Source organism: Equus asinus, chromosome 30 (genome assembly GCF_041296235.1).
Source record: "Equus asinus isolate D_3611 breed Donkey chromosome 30, EquAss-T2T_v2, whole genome shotgun sequence".
NCBI lineage: Eukaryota > Metazoa > Chordata > Mammalia > Perissodactyla > Equidae > Equus > Equus asinus.
The window spans coordinates 14,531,074-14,557,068 of record NC_091819.1 but is presented as its reverse complement, the minus strand read 5'-3'; the positions used below and the strand labels follow the sequence as shown (position 1 = coordinate 14,557,068).

Below are 25,995 nucleotides of genomic sequence, written 5' to 3'. Positions count from 1 at the left end.
TAATGACCAGACTGCGTGATTTACAAAATTTTTCTGAGTAGATTTTTTAAAGCATTCAAGGTGTGTTATGTATAGAAACAAATATGTAAACTGCATTTTATTTGAAAACTCATGTTTTGGGTAAAATCATATATATTTGTATATGTCTCCCAGTTTCGAAGCTTGTATTGAGATAAGTATATGATTAAGAATATTTCAGTGCACTGTTTAGTAATGCTCTCCCTACAAAAAATACAGTCTATATTTTGTCAAAATGCATTAAGATGGACTGAATATTCTATTTACCCCACAGCCCTCAGTCTCCCACCCCTGAAGCTGGAGAATTCACTTTGCTCTACAGTTGTTCACCTTTGTTTTGAAAAGCTATGCATTGTCTATCTATATGTAGAGAGCCAGCAGCAGGTAAAGAAATGTTTACACGTGTAATTGACATAGGCCTTCTCTCAAATTGTCCGGATCACTATTTCCTCTTCTGTGGTTGTGCAGAACTGCATTCCACCTCAAGGATGACGATCCCAGTTCCCATGCCCTACCCATTTGGAAGAACGTCTTTGATTTTTCAAATGCCCAGGACGTATCAGGAAAACAGGAAAAGACACGAGCACGAATAACTGACAAAGTACCGCACTACATAAGCAGTAGCCCCCCGTGGGATCAAACAGACAACGGCAGGACAAACTTCATTCTCTACCTTCCGCAGAATCCTTTCCCAAATTAACTGAGAGTCTGCGTGAGTTCTTCTTTGCAAGGCAACAGAGATCTTAGGATAGAAACCAAAGACAAATCCCTCCAGTGCTTAGAGAGTTAAGTTAATGTTTCTTTGGTAGCCTCCCAGAAAAAAAAAAAAGAAAAGAAAAGAAAAGAAAGAAAAGAAAAATCACAGTCTCTACTGGGAGCGTTTCGATCTCCCTCGTCCTCGCTCTCTTTTTCTCTCCCCCTCTCAGTTTCCAGCCCCCTTCCTTCTCTGCACCCTTCCTACCTGCCTGGCTCGGCTCGCTCCGTGCAGCCTCCCGTCGCCTCCCTCCTGATTGGGCAGAGGCCCCCCAATCGGCTGCGCGCCTGGGCCGGTGGGACTGCATATGTAAAGCCCTACTTCATATTAATAAGCTCCAATCGGGGCTTTAAGTCCTTGATTAGGAGAGTGTGAGAGCTTTGGTCCCAACTGGCCGTGCCTATAGGCTTGTCACTAGGAGAACATTTGTGTTAATTGCACTGTGCTCTGTCAAGGAAACTTTGATTTATAGCTGGGGTGCACAAATAATGGTTGCCGGTCGCACATGGATTCGGTAGAACTTTGCCTTCCTGAGTCTTTTTCCCTGCACTACGAGGAGGAGTAGGTACCTTTTTCTTTCCTTTTGAAACTCGTCGTGGGGGTGCGTGCGTGGGGGTGGACAGAACGTATCTTTGCACGCTGGTTCAGGTGATGCCCTGGGTATTTTGCGTGCACGAGTGCTTGTTTGTGTCTGTCTTGTGCCTTTTGTGTGGAGGGTAATCTTCTAATTCAGCAAGTCGAGAATTGTTCTCTGACTACACTGTTACCTTTGAGGCAAAGCTCAGTGACTGTCAGTAAAACAGCTGTGTGACAGTCACTTCTTATTCAGGTACTAAGAATAGGCACTTGGCACAAATGCTTAGTGAACTGTTAAAACGCATCTTTTACCAGGACCCATTTTCCCAAGGAGAGATGTTTTAAAATACAATATTCAAAATGATTTATACTATTGAGTGCCTGTTATGTATTTGCAGTTTGACAGATATTTTCAGCTCCCTGTCATTTCTTACGGCGCAGAGTTAGAGGCGAAATTGCACATTTACTAATTCTCCTTCGGAGAACAATTTAAAAACTAGCCCTCTGCAATTCAGGGCTAGAATAATGTTATTTACATGGCTAGCGTTAAGTCAGCACTTAACTGACAAATCACTCCATTAAGTAACATGAGATTTTCACACATTATAAATATTTAAAGGGATGAAAAACTAAAGATAAAACAGTAGTGACTTTTTAAATTTCCCCTTGAAGAGACAATGCTGAGACTGTGGATTTGTTTCGCGTATCATGTCCAGAAAATATAGAAAAGTACTTTTGTTCTTAAATGCAGTTTAATTCGTATTTGTGGCTGTCTTTATGCTCATGGAAATAGATATATAAATTTGGATTACTCAAGGTGGGAGAGAAGCGCGTAGGGGGTAGGAGAAGTAAATTAGGCATTCTCGTGTAAGTGAGGAGGTCATAAACTTAATTTCAACCCACTGTTAAGATAAAATATTAGTGTATCATGGGAGCTGTCACTGGTTCATCTTTCTGTCGAGTCAGTTGTATAGCTTTGCTTTCACGTTACAGTAATACCAACTGTTATAATTCTGAAACGAGTGCTCTTGGCAAACATTTCTCTCTATAGATTGTGGAGAAAATGTAAAACTCTAGAAGATGAGGTCGTGCATTATAGGTAGATGTCCACTAGCTGTCCTTAGTGACTGCATATTGCATCGCTGTGGAATTAAGTAAGAGAAGAAAAGTGATTTGCAGTCTCAGTGGCTATTCGTGTGTGAATGAGTGTGAGTGTGTGTATGTATACGTATGCATGCTTGCACACACATACACACTCACACAAGAGGTATTAGCCAAGAGATGGACTTAGGAGAAACTGAGGAGAAACTGAAAGATTGGAAGGCTGTGCTTGCATGACTTTGAAATGCTCAAAGGAAGAAACAACCTTAAATTGTGTGAAAATAAAAATGAAATACAAACAAAGGTAGGGTTGCCCACTCCAGTCTAGTTTGAAGGTTAGCGTACGTGGGACTGTAGAACTGGAGAGTTTAAAATGTCTTCGTGTCAGGAGGAATGCATTAGCCAAGCTCACCCAGATTCTGAACTTTCTCTCGTAAATAAATAAACCAAACAAACTTTAAACCGCCCCCCCCCCCCAGGCTTCTTTTGAAAGTAGTTCCCTTGAATTGAACTTCTTATAGCTAATTTGAATAATTAGTTTAGATAAGCCTCTTAAAGCAGATGCATTGAAATGAAATCAGGGCACCTGTCCTTTTGGCTTTGGCGCAAGATTCAAACTAGCTTTCTTTTTGGCTCAATTAAAAGTCATCTTTAAAAAATACAGATTTATTGTCTGGATGCGGTTCTGATGCTTACGTGGTTCAGTGGACAGAAAGATCTAAAGCTAAGCAACGCATCTGCTTCTCTGTCTCAATTAATAAACCACAGAATTTATACATGCTATTAATATTCATAGTAATTGTGCTGGGTTAAACCCCCTCACGTGCATGTATACATAGAAATGAAACTAGAGTTATGCTGTTTCCGAGGGAAATATTGGACAATTTCTGCTTTGGAGGCTGTTAAAAAGATTCATGCAATTTATTGACCACCATTAGGACAGCCTAAAATGTGAACCCATAACTGTGTATTTTTTATTTTCGGAGATGTGCCAGCACATTAAGGAACATACTACTTGAAAGCTTGTTTCACATTTAATAGCAGTAATAACTGATAGCATAAATAGATGAAAATAATATATCTGCTCATTTTGACATATGTGTCAGTCTAATCATTCTAAATGAGTGTGCTCGTCACATGAATCCCTTTCAACCTCTGATTAAAATGTAACATTGACTACAGGATTATAGAGCGGACTTAATTTTACTGACTGTTTTAACAGTTGTCACAGCTGTTGGAAGAAGGAAGGCAATTGAAACTCTTCAAAACAGGCAAGGCGAGCAGGGAACAGTTTTGTGAATTTCAGCCCGATCACTGAAATCCAGACGTTGAGAATTAAACAAATTTATGTTTTAAGATTCCTGTTTGGAACTATGCAAGTTTCATTTTGTATGGTCCACTCTTTCTGTTTTCAGGTTTTGATTTTTTTCTCTGCCTTGTATCGCCTGATGAAAAGCTAAAGTAAATTGAAATACAACTATCCAAAAGTAATGTTATAATATTAAAAATATATGGAATAAAAATAGGCAGGAAGGAGAAATTTATGCAGTAACAGCAACAACAAAAAGCCTAAATCAGAGTGGATGCAATTTTTTTAAAAAGATAGGAGCTTGCCTAAGTCACTTGAGATGTGAGGTTATTTCAGAACTGTGAACAGACACTGGAAGTTTATTTTTCTAAGAAAGAACACTTAAAACTCTAGACTTGGAGCTCATATTACTTTTCTTTCTGTTCCTTCTCTATAAATGTGTTGAAAACACCTGCAGCCTTGAAGGTAGGTGGTGAAGGTGGGGTTTGCAGACGATTTCTTTGTAAATTGCTGGAAGTGACAGCCAGCTGCACTTGGGGGTGAGTGTTCCTGAGCTGTAGAGTCTCGTAACCTTGCCCATCACATCACTAAAGCGAACAGATTAATGCTGTTTTTCTAGAAATTAGATAACCACTGTACGTATCCAAAACAATATATAGTCGAAATAGCCACGCAGTGTGTATTATGTAACATGTGATTTTTCTCCCTGGAATAAACAGAAAAAAGTGTTTCTGAGTTAATGGAATAAATGTTGAATGACAGTCGTGAGTAGTTGATGCCCCCCCATGTTTCACCAGCCCTTTGTGTCAATGTATTTATATATAACCTTAGACACAATTGGTGGTAAGTTTAGAAATCCTCCTTTTTCAGAAAGGGCTGGAAAACAGCTTTCCATTTCCTGGGCAGAGGCAAGTGTGATGGTTGGTGGTTCTTATAGAGATGGTTTCTCATCTTAATGTGTTTATGGCACTGCTGCCTTATTTACTGAGCCTAGTGTGTTGCAGCGGTAATTAACCCATGTTATTAGCAAAGCCCTTGTGGATATCCATTAATTCTCTTGCATGGATGATCATTTTTCCAGTGTTTTCCCCCCAATAAGGTATCATTGTTCTTTTTTTAAATTCTGAATTGATGGCCTTTGATATATTCCTTTGATTTATCTGACCTGTAATGTATATTGGCCATCTTACAAAGAAGGGTATTATAATTCAGCTTTTAAAAAAAGCTAATAGAAGCCAGAGAAAAGATTTTTTTAGTTATTCTTTTCAAAGTAAAAAAGAAAAGAAAGGAAGGTGTAAAAAGAAAATAATGCAGGAAATCAGTTTTCACTCCAAATTTTCCACATCTTGGAATTTACGATAATTTGTGGTTTTGAGGTCTCTTAATCAGATTTTTACTTAGTTGATAATACTTTAGGCATTTTTGTAAAATATTGAGCCAGCAGAAACATACTTGTGCTTCCCGTGCTGAAAAAAAGATAAGGTCCATCTCATTAGCAAGGCCATACTTTTGCAATTAATTTTAGATACATGGTGCTATTCATCAAAGAGGTCAGGTAACTTCTCTCTGAGTCTATTTAACAATACTTTCACATTAACGCACTCCTGTGAGAACTACAGACAAAGGAGACACCGTTCTTTTGGAAGGTAGGCATAATGCCCAATCTCAAGTCGGTATCACTTGTGAAAAATTCCTCAACATTTGTTTTAGCCTAGTAACTAAACAAAATATTTCTTTGTCTTACTGCTAAAGAGCTGTTCAGCACCGAAGGTTTTGCTTCTGTTATTTCGTAAAAGAAGTTAGAATCTGTGCTGATGGTTGATACTTTGTTATACAAGTGGCAATGAATAGCAGTGATTTCTCTCAAAGCAATTAATATCCAGTAAACTTTGGAGAATCACCTATCAAGGATTTAGAAATAAGAGGGCAGCATTTGAGGTACCGCAATAGAACTTTCGAGTCATTGCTGCAGATAAGTGTTGCTCTGAATTTTGCTTCATAGCAAATTCATGGACGAGAGAAACAATGCAATGTTGATCTGTTATAAGTGTGTATGAGCTCCGGCTCTTTCGCCAGCTCTCTGGAGAAAATCTTTGATTACACTGGCCCAGTTTGTTCAGTTTTTATCTCTTTTACATCCACTGGCCTTGTATTAAATTGTCATTGTCCTAAAGCACATGAGATAGAAACGAATTGCTGCTCTCTACATTCTCTGACAGTGAAATATTTAGGTTCTCTTTCTCCAATCATACTTATGTGTATATTGGCCAGTGCAAGGATGACACCAGCAGCTCTGCCGCTTGACATTCTTATTACGTTTTGTATATTTTGCTGTTGATTGCTATTCTCATAGCCATGTGTATATGAATGTACATGGTCTACACCATTATAAATAAATAAATACACGTATGGAACTGTAAACCCCAAAGCAGTCGATAGAATCCACCACACACGTGTGTGTATCTGTGTGCATGTATCGTATGCATATGAAATATGCATATATATGGGAAGAGGTACGTATGTAGACTATAGATATGTTGCTAAGACTGTGCAAGTACATTTATATAATAAAGTGGGTCTCAAATATTTTCTAATCAGTCAGTTGCCAGTTAAATTTGCCAGGCATGATTTTAACCTGGAGTTAGTATTTCCCAGGTCTGATTTTAAACTAAATCTCTTTAAGTACCATATAAAAGACAGGAAACAGGTAACCTAATAAGTAAATTTGTTCCTGATTTTATAAATTTTTAATTGTTATCATTCCTAAATTTAATATCTAGTAATCATAAATAATTTGTAAAGTAGGAAATAAGCTACTAATATTAAATGCATAATTTAATGGTTTGGGCCCATATCCAAGAAACAGTTTTGAATTAGCTCTTGGCTACATTCTTTTCTTATGCAATTGGGCCTGACAAATATATCTTAATGTAAACACGATAGGTTTCAAATAAATGCAAAATGTGAATTTCGTTTAGCTGCACTACATAAATACGTCATTTGTTTGGGGGTTTTTTGCTAAAAGCAAAGGTAGAAAATTAATAAGTATTCTATTTGTATAAAGTACATCAGAGACTTCAGAATTTTTGAATTTTATTCTGAGAGGTAAGTTTAGAGGTCTGTGATTTTGCTTAGTAAATCTGAATGATTGTTGAGAGAAAACACTTATCCAAATGCTCTTTCTATTCTAATTCTTGTTCAAATTCTTAGATTCATTTTTTACTTTGTGTGTGTAACACTTTAACAAATTTAATGTTTTGTGTTTAAAAAAAAATCCTGCTGTTTCTTTGTGGCGATCCATCAGATCAAAGTTAGCTCCTTTATTATCTGAGGCTGATGAGTGACAGCCTGCCGCCTTTTGAAGGATTCACCTGGTGTCCTATTCTTGTTTCAAGTTCATTTTAGACTTATACTTTTTAAGGTCTAGGAGACTCAGCTAATAAAAATTCATTTCCATTCAGAGTTTTAGCAAACACACCTTTCCTCTACTTCTTTTTTTCTTTTATTCCGGAAGTGCCAGATGTTTCTTTTTCTCTGATTTGGACAATATTTCTCAGTATTTTCCAAATGTATTTTCTAATTAATTATACAAAACCATTGAACTGAGAAGATTTAGATTTTGTGTGTGTGTTGTGTGCGTGGACATACATACATCCTCCCTTTTGATTAAAAAAAATTATTTTTAAATGTTTGGAGGGAACTTGCTTTTTATGTCTTGATTTCTTTGAATGTTAAGCCATTTTAATTTATGGCAATGCATTATATTTGGAAGATAAGGCACTAAGACAAAGCAATAAAGAAAAGGTACAATTTTAAATAAATTGCCTTCTCACTGGTCAATTAAAGTCCATTTCAATATACTGGTTTAGATCTCTATGTGCATTTGAATATAGATATACAACATGCAACATTAGCCATTAGAAATGCAGCCTATGGCTATGTGGAAGTCTTTCACACAATATACTAAACGAAAACACTGGCTTTTGGCATTTAAAATCTATTATGTATTAACAGTGTTAAACTCATGGAGAACCTACCTAAGATTAGATCACATTGTAAAAAAAGAAGTTAAAAGTAAATTTATATCTTAATTCTAAAAGGCAGTTCTTTGTCAGATCCATTCCTGTGCCTTCTCATCTTGCATTGAGTGAAAAAATTGCTTATATACTTTTCATCATTTTGATTGGAAGTGCGAATTGTGTGTAATATGCTTTGGCAGCACTTACCTAGCCAAAGAAAACAAATTAATATTGGGCATACTGAGGGCTGTCAGGCATTTCACAGACGTGTCAATTTAACTTTCCTTCATCATACACCTTCTCCGCAAACAGTTGGTTAGGATGGTACTCAATGAAAGGGAAGCTACCAATAAATTCTCCTATTATATCAGAGATTGATGCTAGAAGAAGAGTAATGAAAACCAGCTTGCTTGCTTACTTCTCTTTAAAGCTCTGTGGGAATAGAGAGCATAGATAATAACGGGTTTTGCAAAAAAAAAAAAAGAGTATGACAAACTTATTCAAATCTTTCTACTATGTTGGAAGTAACAATGGGATGTATTTTTTGAAAAGTCTCTGAACGGGTGAACCTCAGTTGCTCTTAGGTGTGAGGTAAATAGAGACATTAAGAAGTGAAGAACCAGAAGGAGCATTGTCAATCCACTTTGAACAAGGGACATCTCTTTTTTGTTGCACCGTGCATACATCTTCTGAAAAAGGAAAAACATTTATGTGCTTCTTTTTGTATGGCTTATTCAATGTGCAAAAAATGAAATTTAAAAAAGTAAATTAAGAACTTACACACAGAAAATAAGCAGAAGCACACTAAACTCTTTTTTTCTTCCCTATGGTCTGAATAGTATCTTTGTACATGATAATTCCTTTTTCATCTACTCTAGGAAGATTTGACTCATTTGTAATGGCTTTTGAGAATTTAAACAAAGGACTCATTAACTAAATACAATTTACTTTCCTTTTAATACCCCCAAAGTGAGTTAAAATGTTTTAAAAGGTATACCTTTAAGGCAGTTAATCTGTTGTTACATTTTGTATTTATGAGAATTTATTTTGCTTTGAAAAGAATGTCTAAAATTATATCCAGAGTTAGCAAAAATAGTGGGTAATATGAAAAATTGTAGTGACTAAGCTACTTATTTAAGAGAAAAAAAATCAAATGTGAGTTTCTTTAACTGACTGCCATTGCCTTACATAATTCCAAATTATAGTAATACTCTAACTTCTTCAAGAATGTAGGATAGCCATGTTTAATTGTATTTATTTTTCCGTAATTGAAAGACTACTCTGACAATGCTTTCTTCACAGTCATTGATCTATCAAAACAGATAGATATTTTGAGGAGGAATGTACCTATAACCAACTGTTCATGACCAAAGAAAAGGAAGGATATATATGGTTAATCAGAATTGCGTTTTTTCCTACGAGAAAGTGACTGTGTACAGTTGGTGCTGGGTCCTATGAAATGACAGAAGCATCCGTTTTATCCATAGACTTAACTGAGACCTGCCTCACCAGTCATGGGATCCTAGTGTCACAGATGGAAAAGCAACCATCAGCTGAATTGTACTGAAGTACGCACTTGGCTAATTCATCTTGTTGCTCTTCACATCTAAGGAAAGGCTCATTCTGTTCTTGGAGTCTAGACAGAATCAGGAGTTGGGCTCAGGTGCGAGCATGTGGCGCCTTTTTCTCTTCTCTCCTAGCCATTCAGCAAAGGGAGGTGAGGAACAAATGGACAGTTCATGCACAGAAGCCCAGAGATTCTTTCCTAGGGTCAAGAATTCGTTATTCAGTTCAAGTAAATTTCAGATTTCTCTTCTTTTTTTTTTTTTTTTTTAAAGATTTTATTTTTTCCTTTTTCTCCCCAAAGCCCCCCGGTACATAGTTGTGTATTCTTCGTTGTGGGTTCTTCTAGTTGTGGCATGTGGGACGCCGCCCCAGCGTGGTCCGGTGAGCAGTGCCATGTCCGCGCCCAGGATTCGAACTAATGAAACACTGGGCCGCCTGCAGCGGAGCGCGGGAACTCAACCACTCGGCCACGGGGCCAGCCCCTCAGATTTCTCTTCTGTTCTAGAAATGTCATGGTTGTCTTTCATGCTCCAGAGAACTACCCAAAAATGGTTAGGTATGTCTCTCAATTTGGATGAACCATGAACTGGTTTAAGCATTTTTTTAATAGATGGAAATGGAGAGCAGATCACCTGCCTATGTTAGTCTAGATGTTGATTCTTTTTGCATACCTTTATATGGAACTGTTCAGTTGGTTAAGTCTGAAGAATGAGAAAAATCATGAGGTTAAACACTCAAATTGTATTTTTTTAATTTTTTTATTTCCTTATAGTGAACAAAACTTTAATGTCTAGAGCATTTATGAGGGTTTTAATGATTGGAAAATCTGTCCTGAGAATGTGGTCACCATATGTGACAGCCTTGCTTTCTATCTTGTCTTCAGTTTATGGGGTAAGTTTGGTGAAATTGTCTATTGTCTTATTTGCTTACATTAAAGAACCTGTCTGCCTCCGCATTGTGATAACCTGAAATGTGGGAAATTCCTGCTCAGTTCTAAAAAACTTCCCTGAACCCCCTCAATCCCAGCAGTATTTTCTTTTAAAATTTGTGTTTCTGTTCATCTGTTTTGCTAAAGGATCAGTTACTTTGGTAAAAGGTAAGTACATGCTATTCTTCCCTCTTTGCCTACACAGTACATTTTATTTCCCCCTCTGAGTTCCAAAGAGATTGCCTTCAACTTTTCATCTTTGTTTCCCTTTTGTTTCTGTTTGTTGTGCCTTCTAGCTGAGTGCTTTTATAGTGTTTTCTTGATTGTTGTCGGTTTGGGGTACTGGCTGCTGACATTTTTGTTCAGTTAATGTCACAGCAGAAAAACCAGTGGCAAACTGGAATCTGGCCACAGCGCGTGGAAGATCCAACTTCTGTTTGATTGTGTGTAAATACAGTTAGTTAGTCGGGGCTTTATCAGATAGCTTGGCAGAAAGAGAGAGGAGCAGTACAAACTGTTTTCAGTAACTGTGCTGTTCATACACCTGATAAGATTGAGAGAGCTTTTCGAAATGCTGATAGGCCCTGAATAAGAAAAGAATAATCACTTCCACTGGCACCAGCTTATCGGGAATGAAGTAAAATGCCAACACTTTTGCATTAGCAAAAGTAAATGTTTTAGACACCGTGCCTTTTTTTCATTCAAGTTAAACAGCCGGGGTGCTTTTGAGTGTTCTGTAATGAATAGAAGGATTTATTACCTTGACTAAATTACAGGTGAATATGTTGATAAAGGAAACTTCAGCGTCAACAGCAGCTTCCTTGATAACAGGTGCATCTAGGTTGTACGTTCTCTGGAGAAATTGTCTTCCTTTTTCCACCGCAATTCTATGAAACATCATTTCTGATGTTAGAAGATGTGGTTCTGTCCTCTGGCAATCGAGCCTCCTTGTTTTCTAGCAGATGGGTGACAGACATTGGAAACTTAGCCTATCAGACTTGTAAAATGCTGCTTTGCTATGGTTCAGTTGGGGCATTTGTAAGTTTATATCACTTTTGCTGTACCAGCAAACTCCTATACAAGAAATCTGCTTTTTTTCCTCAGGAATGCAATGAGATTAATTATCAGTTTAGGACACTTTAATGAGAAGATAAATGTATCTACCCAAGGAATAGTTCCTTTTCAAGCACCTCCCCTTAAAAAAAGAGAGATTGGTTTTGCTCTTCAAGATAAACCATCAAGTTTCCCAGCTCTACCATTTTCTCTGCTGTGTGGCTTGATGCCTACAAATAATTTGGCGTATTCAGATTTGATAAATGATAGTGCAAGAGCAGATTGATTGATTTTGGATTACTATTGATTACTCTCAATGAGATCACTGTGACACACTCGAATCAATGGTATTCGATTAAGCAAGGCACCAGTGTGCTATACATTCAGCAACACTGGGGAATTCAGGAACAGAATGTTCACGAGCTGATAAATTGACAAAGCGTTCAGCTTTAAATAGCTCTTTGTACAAGACTAGATCCTTAAAGTATATTTCATTGGAAAGTTCGCTTTTGCAACTCTGAGCCTTTCTGTGGAAGAAAGGTCATCAGTTTAAGCTTTATTAAATTTTAACTAAAAACAACTGGGCTCCATTTAGGTGTAAAATCATTTGAGTACTTACTGCGGGCCACCTTAAGGTTTTGGAGCTGTGGCTCAAAGGTTTCATTCTTTTACGGAGATGTCAATTGTAAACATAAAAATGCATCACTGAAAATGGAATAGTTTAAGATTCAAACTGAAATAATCAAAATTCCTGCCTCAGGAAAAGCACTGTAATCAAAATAAGGTGGTCTTCGCTTTCTTCAGAGGTGGGCATGCTTAAGAGCAGCGCTGGAAGGCAGCGACAGGTACAACACCTTGATCAAGCTGCTGTTTCTTTTTTCCCTTCTTATCTGAGAGTGTGCATCACGTCGCCAATACGACATGCAAAACACTAAATATCATTTGATCTGAAAGCCGCTACCACGGCTGATGCGCTGAAATCTTTCTGTCCCCAGTGAACTTACAAAGTCACTGGGGAAAAAAGAAATCATCTATGTTGCAAGTCCTTTAGGGAAGGACCTCAAAGATAAGATTTTCCATCACATTCCATCGAGTCTTGGCACTTGGAAAGAAGCTTTTGCTTTTCTATTATATGGCATTGCCAAGTTACTTCTCAAAAAGGCGAGCGTCGTACTCTTATAGCAAACGCCATTGAAACGCCAGTGAGTGTTCTTACCTGCACGACTTGACTTCCCATGAAATTTTGACTACTAGGGCCTGTGTACCCCAAAATCTTAACAAGTTCAAGTCTTGAAATATACTTAGATAAATTCTCTCATTTTGGTAATAATGAAATAAAAAAAAAACAGAGCAAAACTAGAGGTGGCTATCCCGGGGAAAATCGGTAGAAAAGTGAAGTTTGGAATCATGAAATTCCCTGAGAAAACTTCAGGCTTTTTTGCATGAGAGTGAGGTCATAGGATTCTCATTAGATTAGGTTGGAATATATGTAATTGCCATTTTTGTAGGTCAAAAAATGGTCAAATATCAGCAATTTCATGTGACTCAACATAATAATTGAATTTATTCCTATACTGTTCATGTTTCATAAACAAATTGAAAGCGACAACTGTTTTTTTTAATTTTATGATGGGCTGTGTCGGATTATGGGAGACACATGAATGCTATCTACAATTATGGCAAGTATATTATACTGTCATTTTTGGGGCAACTATATATTTTGTTTAATACCATTAGAGAGTTCCCAAGTATACAGTATTATACACACTGAAAAAATGTGCATTTATCTGGCTTCTCTCCTGTTGGGTAGCTAAGCTGCTTCGGAGCGTGCATGTAAATTTTTCATCTGCTAAGGAAGAGCATAGCATACTCCAGGGAATAGGGTCAAGTCCTGACCCTCCAAAAAGAACACATTGGGAAGGGTAAATAGTTGAAAAGCAAATTGGGAAAAAGATGCTGACCCCTCAAATTTTTCATCCTCACATTCATTCGTTAGCAGAACGTTAATATGCTAGTTAGCACTTTTCGTGCTTCCCCCTAGAGAAGTGTTAAAACTGTGCTCCATTAAATCTGTGCACCCTTGTGGGTTAGGCAGATGCAGAACCCCCTGAGTTGGCAGAGGAGCCCAAGATGCTTTATTGGCTATGGCAGGTAGGGAAGATGCTTCAGGAGATGTAATAAAATGGTCCCAGAGCCTCTGTTTGACCCCCAAGATGTGCGGCTCATGTTGGAGCTGTGCTGTGCTGGCCAATAGGAGCTTTGTGTGCCCACCTGTGGGCAGAATCATCTCCCAGATAGGAAGGAAATTGGCTCTGTCTTGAGGTAGAAGGGAGGGGCTCCTGTGCCACCACTGGAGATGTCAGCACACAGTGCATCTTGACTTAGGGTCACGTCAGGACGGGGTAAGTTTTTCTCACTCTGGGTAAGCACACGCCAGCTTACCTCCTGTTTCAGAGAGGATGGTGGGCATTGTTTCCTGGACCTTGATTGAGTGCCTGCCTCCAACTGGTCCCACTGTCAGTCTCGGAGTTTTCCCTTCGTCGTGCATCCCTCCCCTGTCTGTGGCACTGAATTTGATTTATCGCTGGTGCTAGGATCAAAAAAGAAGTCATTCCTTTTGATGTTTGCTATTAGGCACATGCAGCGCAGGGTGGGGGGTGGTCTTAGCATCGAAGTCACTGCCCTGGTCACACAGTGGCCTCGGATGGCAGAATATCTATTTTGTATCTCTGTTCATTTTGGAGGTAAAATTCTATGAATAGAGAGATTACCTATAAGGTATTTTAAATCAATAATTGGGTTTGTTTCAGGTACAGATTCTTTTGGTAAGGACACAGAGAGTGGCTGGCATGTACACCTGATTAGAATGACTTTTTTTTTTTTTTTTTTACTGTATTAGCATTAATTTTGCCAACAGGCATAAAAAACTGAGGGATATAAATAAGCCAATAGAGTTCAGTCTTTCTTTCAAAAAATTGGTTGCGTTTATTGTTGCGTAGCAACCTTGAGACATTGGAGGCTTGTTTGCAAGTGAGAGGAAAGATTTTGTGGGGTCTGCTTCTCCGGTGTCCTGGACCCCGGTCAGGCTTTGTTTCCAGTCCTGCGCAGTAGCTTTTGTCCAGCTTCTCAGTTCGTGGGATGTCTCTGAGCAGCGTGAACCCCAGCCCATCAGCAGGCTGCTAGTCAGCAGCAGGTGTGAACAACATAAAACAGGATTAACACTGAACCAAAGTGTGTACTAAAAACAGAACCCCTGCCTTGCTTTTAAAAGGACGGCAGGACTGGAAGAGAGAAGCCACTCTGGTCTTGCACACTCCTGTTTACTAAACAGTGTTCAGTGGACTATGCAGATGCCTCTGTTTTGGGGCCCAGAAGGCGTGCAAGGACTCATTCTCTGCCTTTTCTTTAAACTATAAACTCAAAACTCCTGTAGAAAATTCTTCTCAGCCTTTCAGAGGGGAAGCAAAACAGAACAAAAGTGGTCTGGGGAGATCCTGAACCAGGATTACAGGTGAATATCGCAAAGATACTGTCCTTGCTTACAAGTGACAAGTTGATAGCCGTTCAGTGTGCCCTATTTCCCACTTGTAGAAAATATTATTGGTTGGTGTATTATGAGGCATTTTTTGTATTTAATTATGTGACAATTTATATTTTCACCTAGGTGGATAAACTACAAATGAGTAAAATAAGTAATTTCATTATAGGTTATACTCCCTCCCAATTTTTCTGCAATCAGCGCTACCTACATAGGAACAAGAAAGCCGGCAAAAAAACAGACAAACCATAGTTAATATAGGAGATGGCATGAGTTTAACAAATTGGGCATTACATCGAATTTATGGCATTTGCATCACTTTATTAATATTTTGTTTAAGAGAGTGAAAGGTGGCATTTAAAAATATGTTTCTCTTTCAATTATACTATTTTCAGTATATACTATGAATCAGATTAAAATTTCAATATCTGCGTTTTCTTTATTAGGTTTAGACTAACTTGTATTTTGAAATTTTAAGACTTGGGCCCATCCAGAACGGAGTCTGAAATAAGGAAGTAACATTTCAATCAGCTGGAGAAATTGTATTTTATACACACACACATACATATATATACACAAATACAGACACACACATGAACAACTCTTTTTTAAACACAGGAAAAGCAAATGTGGGGTTCTTTTGCATGTGTGTGTAAAGGCATTACACTGATTTCTGATACTCTAAAAACATGTTCAAATAGAGACATTTATATAAGATGGGTCTGTCTAAGAATATAATATAGACTACACTAAGAGAATAATTTTAAAATGTCAAAAATTAAAATTTTACTTATCAATCACTGTCAGCAGCATCTTATAATATATATTATCTTTATTATCTTTTATATCTGAGGCTTAAATTGTAATTACCTCCTCATTCCTTCAGCCTTTGCTTATATTTACTGTTTTTTATTTTTAAAATGGCCATTTTTTTTTTAGTTAAGACTTTTCTACCACTTTTATTTTAGAAGTAATATTGTCTACCAGTTTCACTGTGACAGTCTGAACACACACTGGCTATACAAAGAATATCTAAATCATTAATTATCAAATATTAATTCTAAAAATATTCTAAAAATATTATTTTGATTCCACTGTTGTTTATCTTTAAATGTTAATTTCTTTCTATTTGCCTTATAATCTGCTTCTCTCTAAGAAATGCCCATTTCCTTCTGATTGGTATTATTAAGTACCCTCAGTCATGTACGTTAATTAGATTGTGGGTAAATAGCTTAATGATAGTTAATGAAATCAGGTTTAGAAGATATCAGTTTAAAATTGATTTTTGAAGAGTATTTTTTATAACTAAGTCTCTGGTGTCAAATTGATTGCGTATGGTAACTTCTCATATTGCGTCAAAAAAGATTACATGCATTCCTTTGCAATTTTTTAAATCATTAAAGTCATCAATTTAGTGCATTAAACTGCATTTTCTTGATCAGTCATTCAAAAATATTTGATTATGTACAGGCACTGCCCTGGGCACTAAGATCGTGAAATAAATGATAAAAATGTAAAATGATCTTGAGTGTATAAAGACTTCAAAATGGGACTTTTTAATACCTAAGTCTCCAAGGTAAACTTAGGGCCGTTTTCAGAAAATGACTTCAGGAATTTAGGTAGCAGGAGTTCCACATGAAACTTAAGCCAATTGAAGCTTCCAGCCTGATTTTCTGGTTTGGGCTTTTTAGAGCTCATGTGACGTGAGCATCCTGAACACAATTAGGAACCGTACATCTGGACCCTGATTATTGCAAGAGTGTGGTTGGAGGTCTTGGTGTAGTCAAGTCTGGTCCAGCCTGTGCTCCCGCAGCTAAAAATCTGTCAGATAGCACTTGCTTGTGAAACCGTTGAAGATTTGATCCTCAAAGTTGCCTTTATATCTTAAAATTCTCTAAATTACTTGTACCTGTAGGTATATGTTTATTTTTAGACTGAAAATGAAAGGGGGAAGACTGCTTTGAAAAGATCATGCAAGAAGAAGTATTTCCAAAAAAAAGGAAATATATCCCAGATTGTAGGGAAAGCAAAGGGAATTTATTTGAGCTCTAGGCTTATGAGGTTTCACTTTGAGGCAAAGGTCTGAATTAGTAAATTCATTCTAATCAAAGTAAATGTCTATTGAAAGGCAGTTTTTATAAGGAAACCTTGCCCTTAATCTTGAGATAATCTACAACTACCGTCTTTGTCCAGCATTCCTGCAAGACTGCTCAACAGAGTACCCAAAAGCTGGGGATTTCAATTTGCCCCAGGACTCCAAGATGGAATTCAAAGCAGTTTTGGTCTCTTTGCAGCATCTCTTCAGTGATGCATTTTATGAAAGTGTTTATTTATTGTTTTGAAGATACAGATTGCTTTGCTGCAGGTCGTTGAAATTATTGTCTTTTGCATTTTTAGGTGTTTAGAATGAGGTGATTAGTGAAGTTAGGCAATAAGATTTATATTGGCATCAGTTAAGTTTAATCAGGATTACAATCATGGTATCGTGGTGCCTTTGCCAATCGGAATACGCCAGAAATATCTCAGGAGAATTTTTGTCAAATGTTTATGCTCAATTAAAATTTACACTACATGTTACTGAGTGATTGTCTCATGACAGTTTGGCATTATGATGTTGCAAATTTTCAATTTCAAGAGATACGAAGTGCAATTTGTTTTGTGTTATAGTACTATAGAATTACAAATTTTGGAAGGGAAATGCCACAATTTTTGGAAATGACGCTAGAAATATGAGACAGAGAACTATCTCAACTTAGGCACAGTTAATATTTCCTGCAACCCCAAAAATCTTTAAAAATACAGTTTTTATCTCCTCCACTCGATATATGCAAAGGGCAGCTTACCTTTACGTAAGAGCATTGCAGCCATGAGCTGAGTCATCTCACCTGTGTTTTTGCAAAATATTTGTGAAAATCTATATTTTTCCTCATCTGCCTGACTTTTCCGGGATCACTTCCCTTGAATCCTCCTTTCTTCGCTTTTTATTAAGCTGAGGTGGAATTCTAAAAGGGATGCGTCTTTCTTTATTCATAGTGCCAAAATGCATTGCGAAACCTTCACCATAGTCTTAAAAAACCCACTCACAAAGCAACAGCGTAAAGCATCTCAGGGGTGGCTGGGGGTGGGGGGCGGGAGGAAGAGGGCAGCTGGTAATTTATGATTCCTCTGGTATTGCATGTAAAGGATTTGCCAGTGTCCCACTTCCACCCCGCCCCCAAACTACACACCGCTCAGTGTTCGGATGATGATAATGTACCTGGAAGGAAAAGGCAGCCCATGCTGGAGCAAGCAGCATCAGACAGGGCGCCTTGCCGTCTGCCCCACCTGCTGCATCCAGAAGTCCATCTGGTGACTGCAATAGCTCATTGTAGGCCTCTTCTGAGGAACCTGCGGGCTGAAAAGCAGGCAGAGTGAATTATTTAGGTAGCTAGTATAAATAAATAGAGGCAAAGGAGAAGAATCGGAGAGAACCTGATGCTCCCTTAGCCCTGGAGCTTTGGAATGCTCGAACGCATGAAAGCATTCCATTTGCATATAGATTTAGATGTATAGATCATTGTGCAGATTACAAACCAATGAGTTTTATCTAGATTTAGATAGCGCTCAGCCTGTTTTGCACTTAAAATATGGCCACCTTCAGGTGGAGAATCTTTAGGGATTTCACCATAAGTGAAACTGATGAAACGTAATATTTTCAGGCATTGATTTAGCAGAAATAAAACAACTGCGTGTCCTTTCTGGAACAGACGACTCATGTGTGTGTATGTAAGAAGGACATTTTGGACTTTTTAGTGAATTGTGATTTGTACATATTGTGTCCTTTTTTTCCCTAGTTGATAGAAAAAATTAGAAAACGTTTCTATGTTAATTTTATTTGTAGCCAGTCAAAAATATTTTAGTTAGCTACTGTGTATAAGACACTGTTTCTGAATTCAGCGTGCACATTAATACATACTAAATATGAAATGAAAGCTTTCAATCATAGAAATCTGTGTATGACTTTGTGTGTTTTGGGTCTAGATAGACCCCAGGGAGAGGCACAAACACCCTAGGAATTACCTGCTTAACATGAAAACAAAATACTTAAAAGAAATTGTTAACTGGAGTCAAATAAGTCATTTATACTGGAATAGTGTCTTTATTGAAATAAGGAAAGTTTAAACAAAATGCTTTTAAAAGACTGATTGGTATCGTTTTATATCTAACACGATAGGTTTACAAGGCAATCATTGTCATTGAAGTCTGGGAACCATCTCGTTTGTATAAAAATGATTCTAAATTGTAAATGAAAGTTTAAAACTATGACTGGAACTGGTAGTATCCAGGCTTGAAACAAACTCTTCTTATTTTCTTTCCTGAGAATCATTTAGAGGATAATATAACTTGGGGGTGGGGGGGAGGGCATCATTTAAACTAATTGATGATTATGTATGCTTCTTGTTTTTACTTTATAGATTAATACAGATATATGGATAATATTATATATCTAGCCTGTTTATGTTTTAGCTGGCAAGCCTATGATAGAGCCACGAAGAAGAGAATGTGTTTGTGAATATTTCCCCTGCTTCTATATATACAGAAAGGCGTGTGCTGTTTTGTGTTCTAGAATAGACTAGATTCTTTAGGATTCCTTTACTCCATCCCACTTGACTCAATTCAGTTGCAAAGTAAATTTAATGGATCTGCTTTTTTGAGCCAGTGAAGCTCTAGCCGTCCCTTAAATAAGCAACGTCTATCTGGAACAAAATATGCATGGAAATGAATCATATTGCTAATTCAAGATATAGCCAGTAACCCACTTTGTATTTGTTCAAATAAAATCCTTTTTATTTTAAGGAAATTTATTTATAACCAGGCCCTTTCCAAAAAGTATTTGAGATGATTCCTTTTTCTCTGCATTTGAAACCATTTTCCAGTGCCAAATAAAATGAGAGATTTGTCTCAAGCCAGGGAACTCCGTAGAATTTCAGGGCGTTAAATAAAATTCAGGAGCATTAGGCAACACCTCATTCTCCCCCTCACCCCGTCTTTCTTCTTTGGCTCCCACATTTCCTCCTTTGACATCTCGGCTCCCTCTCTCCCCACATTAAACAATACTACCCCACCCCCCACCCCCAGCTTTGAAAACATGCCATTATGAAAATAAAGCCGAAACAAAGAAAAAAGGTTATATTTTCCCAAAATTATTAACAAAGACCTTTACTTACTTTTCTGAAATTATCTTTTCCTGGAAAACAATCTATTCCTCCTACAGTCCCTTGGATACTGTTTGCTCATGACAGGCCAAGAAGGACGAAGTTGACGGAGACATAAATTAATTAGAAGTAACATGTACGTGGTAGTCGTGGTGGTTAACTAAGAACAACACTTGACTCTAATTGGCAACTTCAAGGAACACTTATAGATGTTTTGAGGCCCCATAAATGTACAAAGTAATCAAATGTTTCAGAAAAAGTTTTAAATACATCTATATGAGAACACTTAAGCTTTTTACGTATTGCCTTAAATAATTGCATTTATTCACCATGACTTGCTGTGGCCGCTTTTAAAATTTTGTTTCTGTTTAAGGCAAGAGTCCCCCTGAGCATTGGTTTATCGCCTTTTGTGTTCCAGTGTTAGGGTGTTGCAACGTCTCTCTCTAATCTGGACAGGGCCAGCTTTGTAATATCTTTGAGTAATTCACATGCATATGATTTCATCAGATCCTGTGTTTGTGTCAGCTTTGCCTGGGATATATAATTACTTACTTTATCCTAAGATCATGAAAAAAAATATATTTATTTTGACGGGAGGCGTTTAGAGTGTTTATTTCCATAAACTGACAATGGAAACTAAGGAGATGAGCATGTATCGGCACGTTGTACCTGCTGTAAACTTCTCTTTTTAGCATTTTGTGATTTCTTCCTTCATTCTCTCTTGTAAGACCAGAAAATTCACAATCTGGTTGTTAATTTTATTTTCATTTGACAGGTGTTTTCGTTGATGGGATTATTTAAAGACATAAATGTTCACTTTCTTTAAAGAAAGCCATGTGCCCAAATATTTGTCAGGAATTTTAAAGGAGAAATTTCATAATTTGTCATGGAAATACCCAGAAGGAAATTAATTAGTGTTACTATTTGCTTTTTAAGAATGCTGACTTTATAATTGTGTAGTCAATTGGTAAATCTAATGATTTAATTACAACCAAAAAATAAATAAAGTAAATGTTACTAAAAGCCTTTGTGTAACACAGTGTCTACTTCACACGTAAATCTCCTCTTAGTGGTTCTTCTCGAAATTTGCCATTGACGGTTTAGTCAAATCAGCTATATTTATGGAAGGCTAACTGCTTTAAATACTGCTCTCTAATAGTGGTTATGGTGTTATTAATTATATCAAATAAGTAGCAAATAGTAGCATGCATGTTACTTCTTAATAGCCTCCTATAAAGAGCTTCATTACCCCATTCTTAAGGAAGAAGAAGGATGAAATATATTATAAACCATGAGTATTTAAGGGCTCATAAGTGGGGAGGTCAGGTGACCATTTGGGGTTTCCCTAAAGCAAGGCTAATAAATAGAATGGTATTTACTTAACACTGAAGACAGTCAGCATGGCCTGGTCATCTTTTGTTTTGAGGTGTTACAACTGGCCCAGGCATGATGCCAGATTTCTTTCTTTCTTTCTTTCTTTCCTTTTGTGAGGAAGATTGGCCCTGAGCTAACATCTGTTGCCAGTCTTCGTCTTGTTGTTGAGGAAGATTGTCTCTGACCTAACATCTGTGCCAATTTCCCTCTATTTTATGTGGGATGCCACCACAGCATGGCTTGAGGAGCAGAGCTAGATCTGCACCTGGGATCCGAACCTGCGAACCCCTGGGCCACTGAAGCACAGTGTTCGAACTTAACCACTATGCCACTGGGCTGGCCCCTATTTTCTTAAAATATATACATTAAAAGTTGGTTGTGGGGTCAGCCCAGTGGCGCAGTGGTTAAGTTTGCACATTCCGATTCAGTGGCCTGGGGTTCACCAATTCAGATCCTGGGTGCAGACATGGCACCACTTGGCAAGCCATGCTGTGGTAGGTGTCCCACATATAAAGTAGAGGAAGATGAGCACAAATGTTAGCTCAGGGCCAGTCTTCCTCAGCAAAAAAAAAAAAAAAAAAGGATTGGCAGCAGATGTTAGCTCAGAGCTAATCTTCCTCAAAAAAAAAAAAGTTGGTTGTATGTGATGGGAGGGAACCCACAGCAAGAGAAGAGATAGTTCTGCTGTTGAGTGCAAACAGAAGGAGCAGCATCTGTGCACAGAGAGGGATGAAGCAGTTAAGAGAAATCTACCAGGACCTTTCTGCTACCATTTCCCATCAATTTCTGGCAGAACCTCCTCCTGTGACTCTCATGGTCATAGTTGGAGGGTCGTATTGGGTGCAGGTTTTAAAAATAATGCATTTTATTTTGGGACATAAGATGCTGTGGTACAGAATGTGGGTTTGGAAGCTGGAGAAATTTATGCTGTTGCTTCAAGTATGTTAAGTTTAATGATCTAATAAAATCGTATGCAAAAATTGCTTAGTGAGAGCGGGCAGTCAATAAATATTTCATGCCCCTTCCTACTTTGCGCTTAATAAAGGGGTTGTTAGTAGCACCAGAAGAAAAGTACAAAACTGAGATTTCACTACTCAAAGCCAAATTAGCTTCTTACCTCAACCGACAAATTCTGAAGTCGCAATGAGTCATAATAAGGATTAGTCAGGGAAGCTTGATTTGAACCTATTTCTCGTGCGTGTGTGCCTGCTTATCAGTCTCCTACTACTTATAATTGCTGGATTCACTTTCTGAAATTAGCAAAGGGGGAAGCCAAGTAAAGACAGAAACCTAGCTGCTTGCAGATTTCTTCCCTGCCTAGAAGGTTTCTGGGTAAGTATAGGAATATAAAAATATAATATTTAATTATTATTATTAGAGGAAATGTAGAAATAAAACCATGAAGGAGAAAAGATAGAGTCTAGCGGATGACTGTGTGGTTAAAGATATTTGAAGAGGTTCTCTCGTCTTCAGTTTCTCCTCTCTTTTATTCCAATCCAGCTGGGATTGGAATGATAAAGTAAACACTGCAATCTGGCTTCTGAAGTTAGAAGTCTCTACAAGCCTTGTTACCAGCAGTATGAGTGCCTGGCTCCAATTTTTAAGGATGTGAGTGTGTGAGTGTGTGAGTCTGTGTGTGTATGTGTTTGTGTCTGGGAGGTGGTCCTCACTCTATTTCAAGCGAGTTTTCTGAAGAAAGAGTTAAATCAACTGGTCGAGCTGATTTTACTCTCCTGTGGTGATATTTTATTTATATGATAAAATGCTTGGAAACTGATTAATTTGTCAGGGGAACATCTTGTTACTGTAAATTTGCTGAATATGTAATAAAATTGCCATAACATAGATGGGAAAAGGAAGAATTTTTAAAAACCAAAATAGCCAAAGGGTCTTCCTGTATTTCCGTCAGTTTCTTTTTACTTGAATTTCTCGCCTTAAAAACAATAGCTTTGAAGGACTCCTAGCTTGCAGTTAAGGGAGACATCTGAGCTGGTGAGGTTAAAAAAAATAGGGAGGGAATATAAGGGAAGAAGCAGAAATGGGGTGCTGGATGTTGGTGCCTCGTTCTCTCTCCCCGGACCACCGATGACTGATACATCCATTAAATTTCAGCCCAGGCTGATTGACTGAGTGGATTTATATAAATTAAAAACTACAGGTCACATACCTTTTCTGATAGACTGTAAATGAGAAATAGGAATTCCTTTAAACCTCAAAGGAGGAAATCCATAGGCGAGACTTTCTAGTCAATATAGCATTACAGCATCAACTCTTCTTGCTGTGTTTGTACAATAAGTTTTAGTTAATGGACAGATATTAGACCAGCCCTTCCCCGACTTTTTTCCAGCAAGAGATAATTTGTAAATTAGTTCACTCGGTGTTGAAGATTTTTCCAGCTTTTGTCGCAATTTGAACTTGCGCTTTCTGGACGTGAAGGAGGCAGAAATCATTCCTTGCTCCATTTTTTTTTAGTGTAACAAGTGAAAATGGCATTAGTTAAGGAACAATGACTTTTATTCACACTCATTCTCTCAGCTCCATGTCCATTTGTCCATTGGAATGAGCCACTTATCATGCTTCCGGGTTTTCCCTCTTTCAACATCAAGAGTTATGAAAGGAAAATTCCATTTTTTCCTGGCCCTCCATGACAGGCAGACTGAAGATTGTGGTCATTTGGATTAAAAACATATCCATCACCACCAGCAGGCAGGTTATTATGATGTCTCCTTTGAATATATGAATTTCATACACTGCATGTTGGAAGTCTAAGAATGCCAACTTTTTAGATAAATAATTATCCCGTTGGTGATGTACAGCATACTGTTGCCATATTTTCTCACTTTTACAGCATTCTTGCCCTTATCACCCATAACATAAATCTTTTGCCTTCATATTTAATAAAACTACTAGGGTAACAACCCCCTGTGCTCAGTATATAGTCAACCAATCACACGCCGTCGTTTGACTATCATTATTTGTTTTCTTGCGACAGATAGTTTAGTAGATTGTCTGGCTTAAATTTGACAGCATATTTGATACAGCGATGCCGGTAAATAAGCGAATGACCTTACTTATGTGCTGGCTGTGACCTCAGCATGCAGCCCTCAGCTTCATGAGCTTCCTTGGATAGAAAGATGGATGGATGAATAAAGTTCTCAACATCAGTCAGCATTATTATCTGAGCCTGCTAATCTGTCAGCTGAATTTTGGAGAGTGGGGAGACATAGGGACATGTCGGGGAAGTGGCCATTTCTCAAGAGATTCCTTCTTTCTAAGCCTCCATTCCCTGAGTCACAGAATCTTTGGTTCCTTGGGCACAGGAGAGAGGCCATTCATTACTCCATCTCTCATATGGAGGTTTCCAAAGTGTTGAAACCAAACTCTTTACTCCATTTCCCATTTCTTTTTCTAGTCTCCTACCCCCCACCCACCGCCCAAGTTTATTTCTCACTATGGGCCTCACTTTCCATGTCTGTAAAGCTCATGCCTTTATGTGGATCATCACTTACTGTGAGTTTTGCGGTTTTCCAATAAACAAGCAGGATTAGATATGAGCATGGAGTTTGCATGAGGGCGTATACGCTCCAGGAGGAGACTCAAAACCTTATCCAGCTAGCTAGCTAGCTGCTATGTAATATTGGTCAAGTGTTTCATGAGATGGACTCCACTGATCTTTCCATTTGCCTGTCTTCTCTCAATGTTCCCTCCTGGGCTTTGAATAAGAATGAGAAATATTGCTGCCCTGTCTTGCCTTCTAGAAAATGGACAGATTAACTGTCATAGAAGAGCCTCATCTTAGAGGCAGACAGAGGAGGCAGGGACTTTTAGGTCTCTTGAGAGTGTGACCCAGCAGCTGCGAACCATTGTAGCTAATACTGTGCATTGGTGACATAATTCCACAGAGGAGTTTTCTGTGGTTCTTTCCTGAAGACCGTGCCATTGGTCATAGGAGCCACTTTCTACCAGGAAGTGGTCGTAGATAGGTTTATCCACAGTATTGTGTCTTGTTCTCGTTGCGGTTAGTTGCTAAGATGTTTGAAAATTAACCACTTTCCATTTCAGAAGTTGTCTCTAACTGCATTTTTTCCCCAGACCTGTGTTAAATTAATTGTTATCCACATTGAACATGGTAGAAAAATCTAACCTCATTAGTTTCTTGCTTAATTTCCACCCAACTTAATTCTTAATATAATATGACATTATATTATTATAGTATATATAATATTATATAATGTTATATGAATAATATTTTCACCTTCTCTGAAACTCACCACATTTTCCTCTGGGAAAAGATCTCATTATTTTTCACAGCCAGTGTCATTGCTTGCACATAGTAGATACTAAAGGTCTGTGAATTGATTCATTTAAAGCTCTGTTAAAAACAACTAGTATGACTTCTTATTCTCAGGTACTGAGAAGTTAAGGAGATCATTTTGTGTGATATTGTGAGCTAATGTTGGTGAAGGATCAGTAAAAGTCAGAATGATTATCCAAGTTTCTAAATAAACACAAATCACAACAAATGTCAAAATTTGAGTAATTTTTTTTTGTGAGAACTCCAAGT

General features: G+C 37.7%; 1 protein-coding gene across 33 annotated transcripts in view; it reads left to right on the top strand.

Annotated features, from left to right (window-relative positions):
- ESRRG (estrogen related receptor gamma) overlaps window positions 1-25,995 on the top strand; it is a 607,874-nt gene that overhangs the window by 381,485 nt on the left and 200,394 nt on the right. Inside the window, exon 1 of one of the 33 annotated variants that reach the window (XM_044762908.2) lies at window positions 1,102-1,333. The exons of 30 other annotated variants lie outside the window; for them this stretch is intronic. In XM_044762908.2, coding sequence (XP_044618843.1) covers window positions 1,278-1,333 — 56 coding nt within the window. In that variant the 5' untranslated portion in view covers window positions 1,102-1,277. Of the gene's footprint in view, window positions 1-1,101; window positions 1,338-14,702; window positions 14,836-25,995 lie in introns of those variants that run through there. 2 more of the 33 variants (XM_070501511.1, XM_070501514.1) reach the window with 2 other exon arrangements.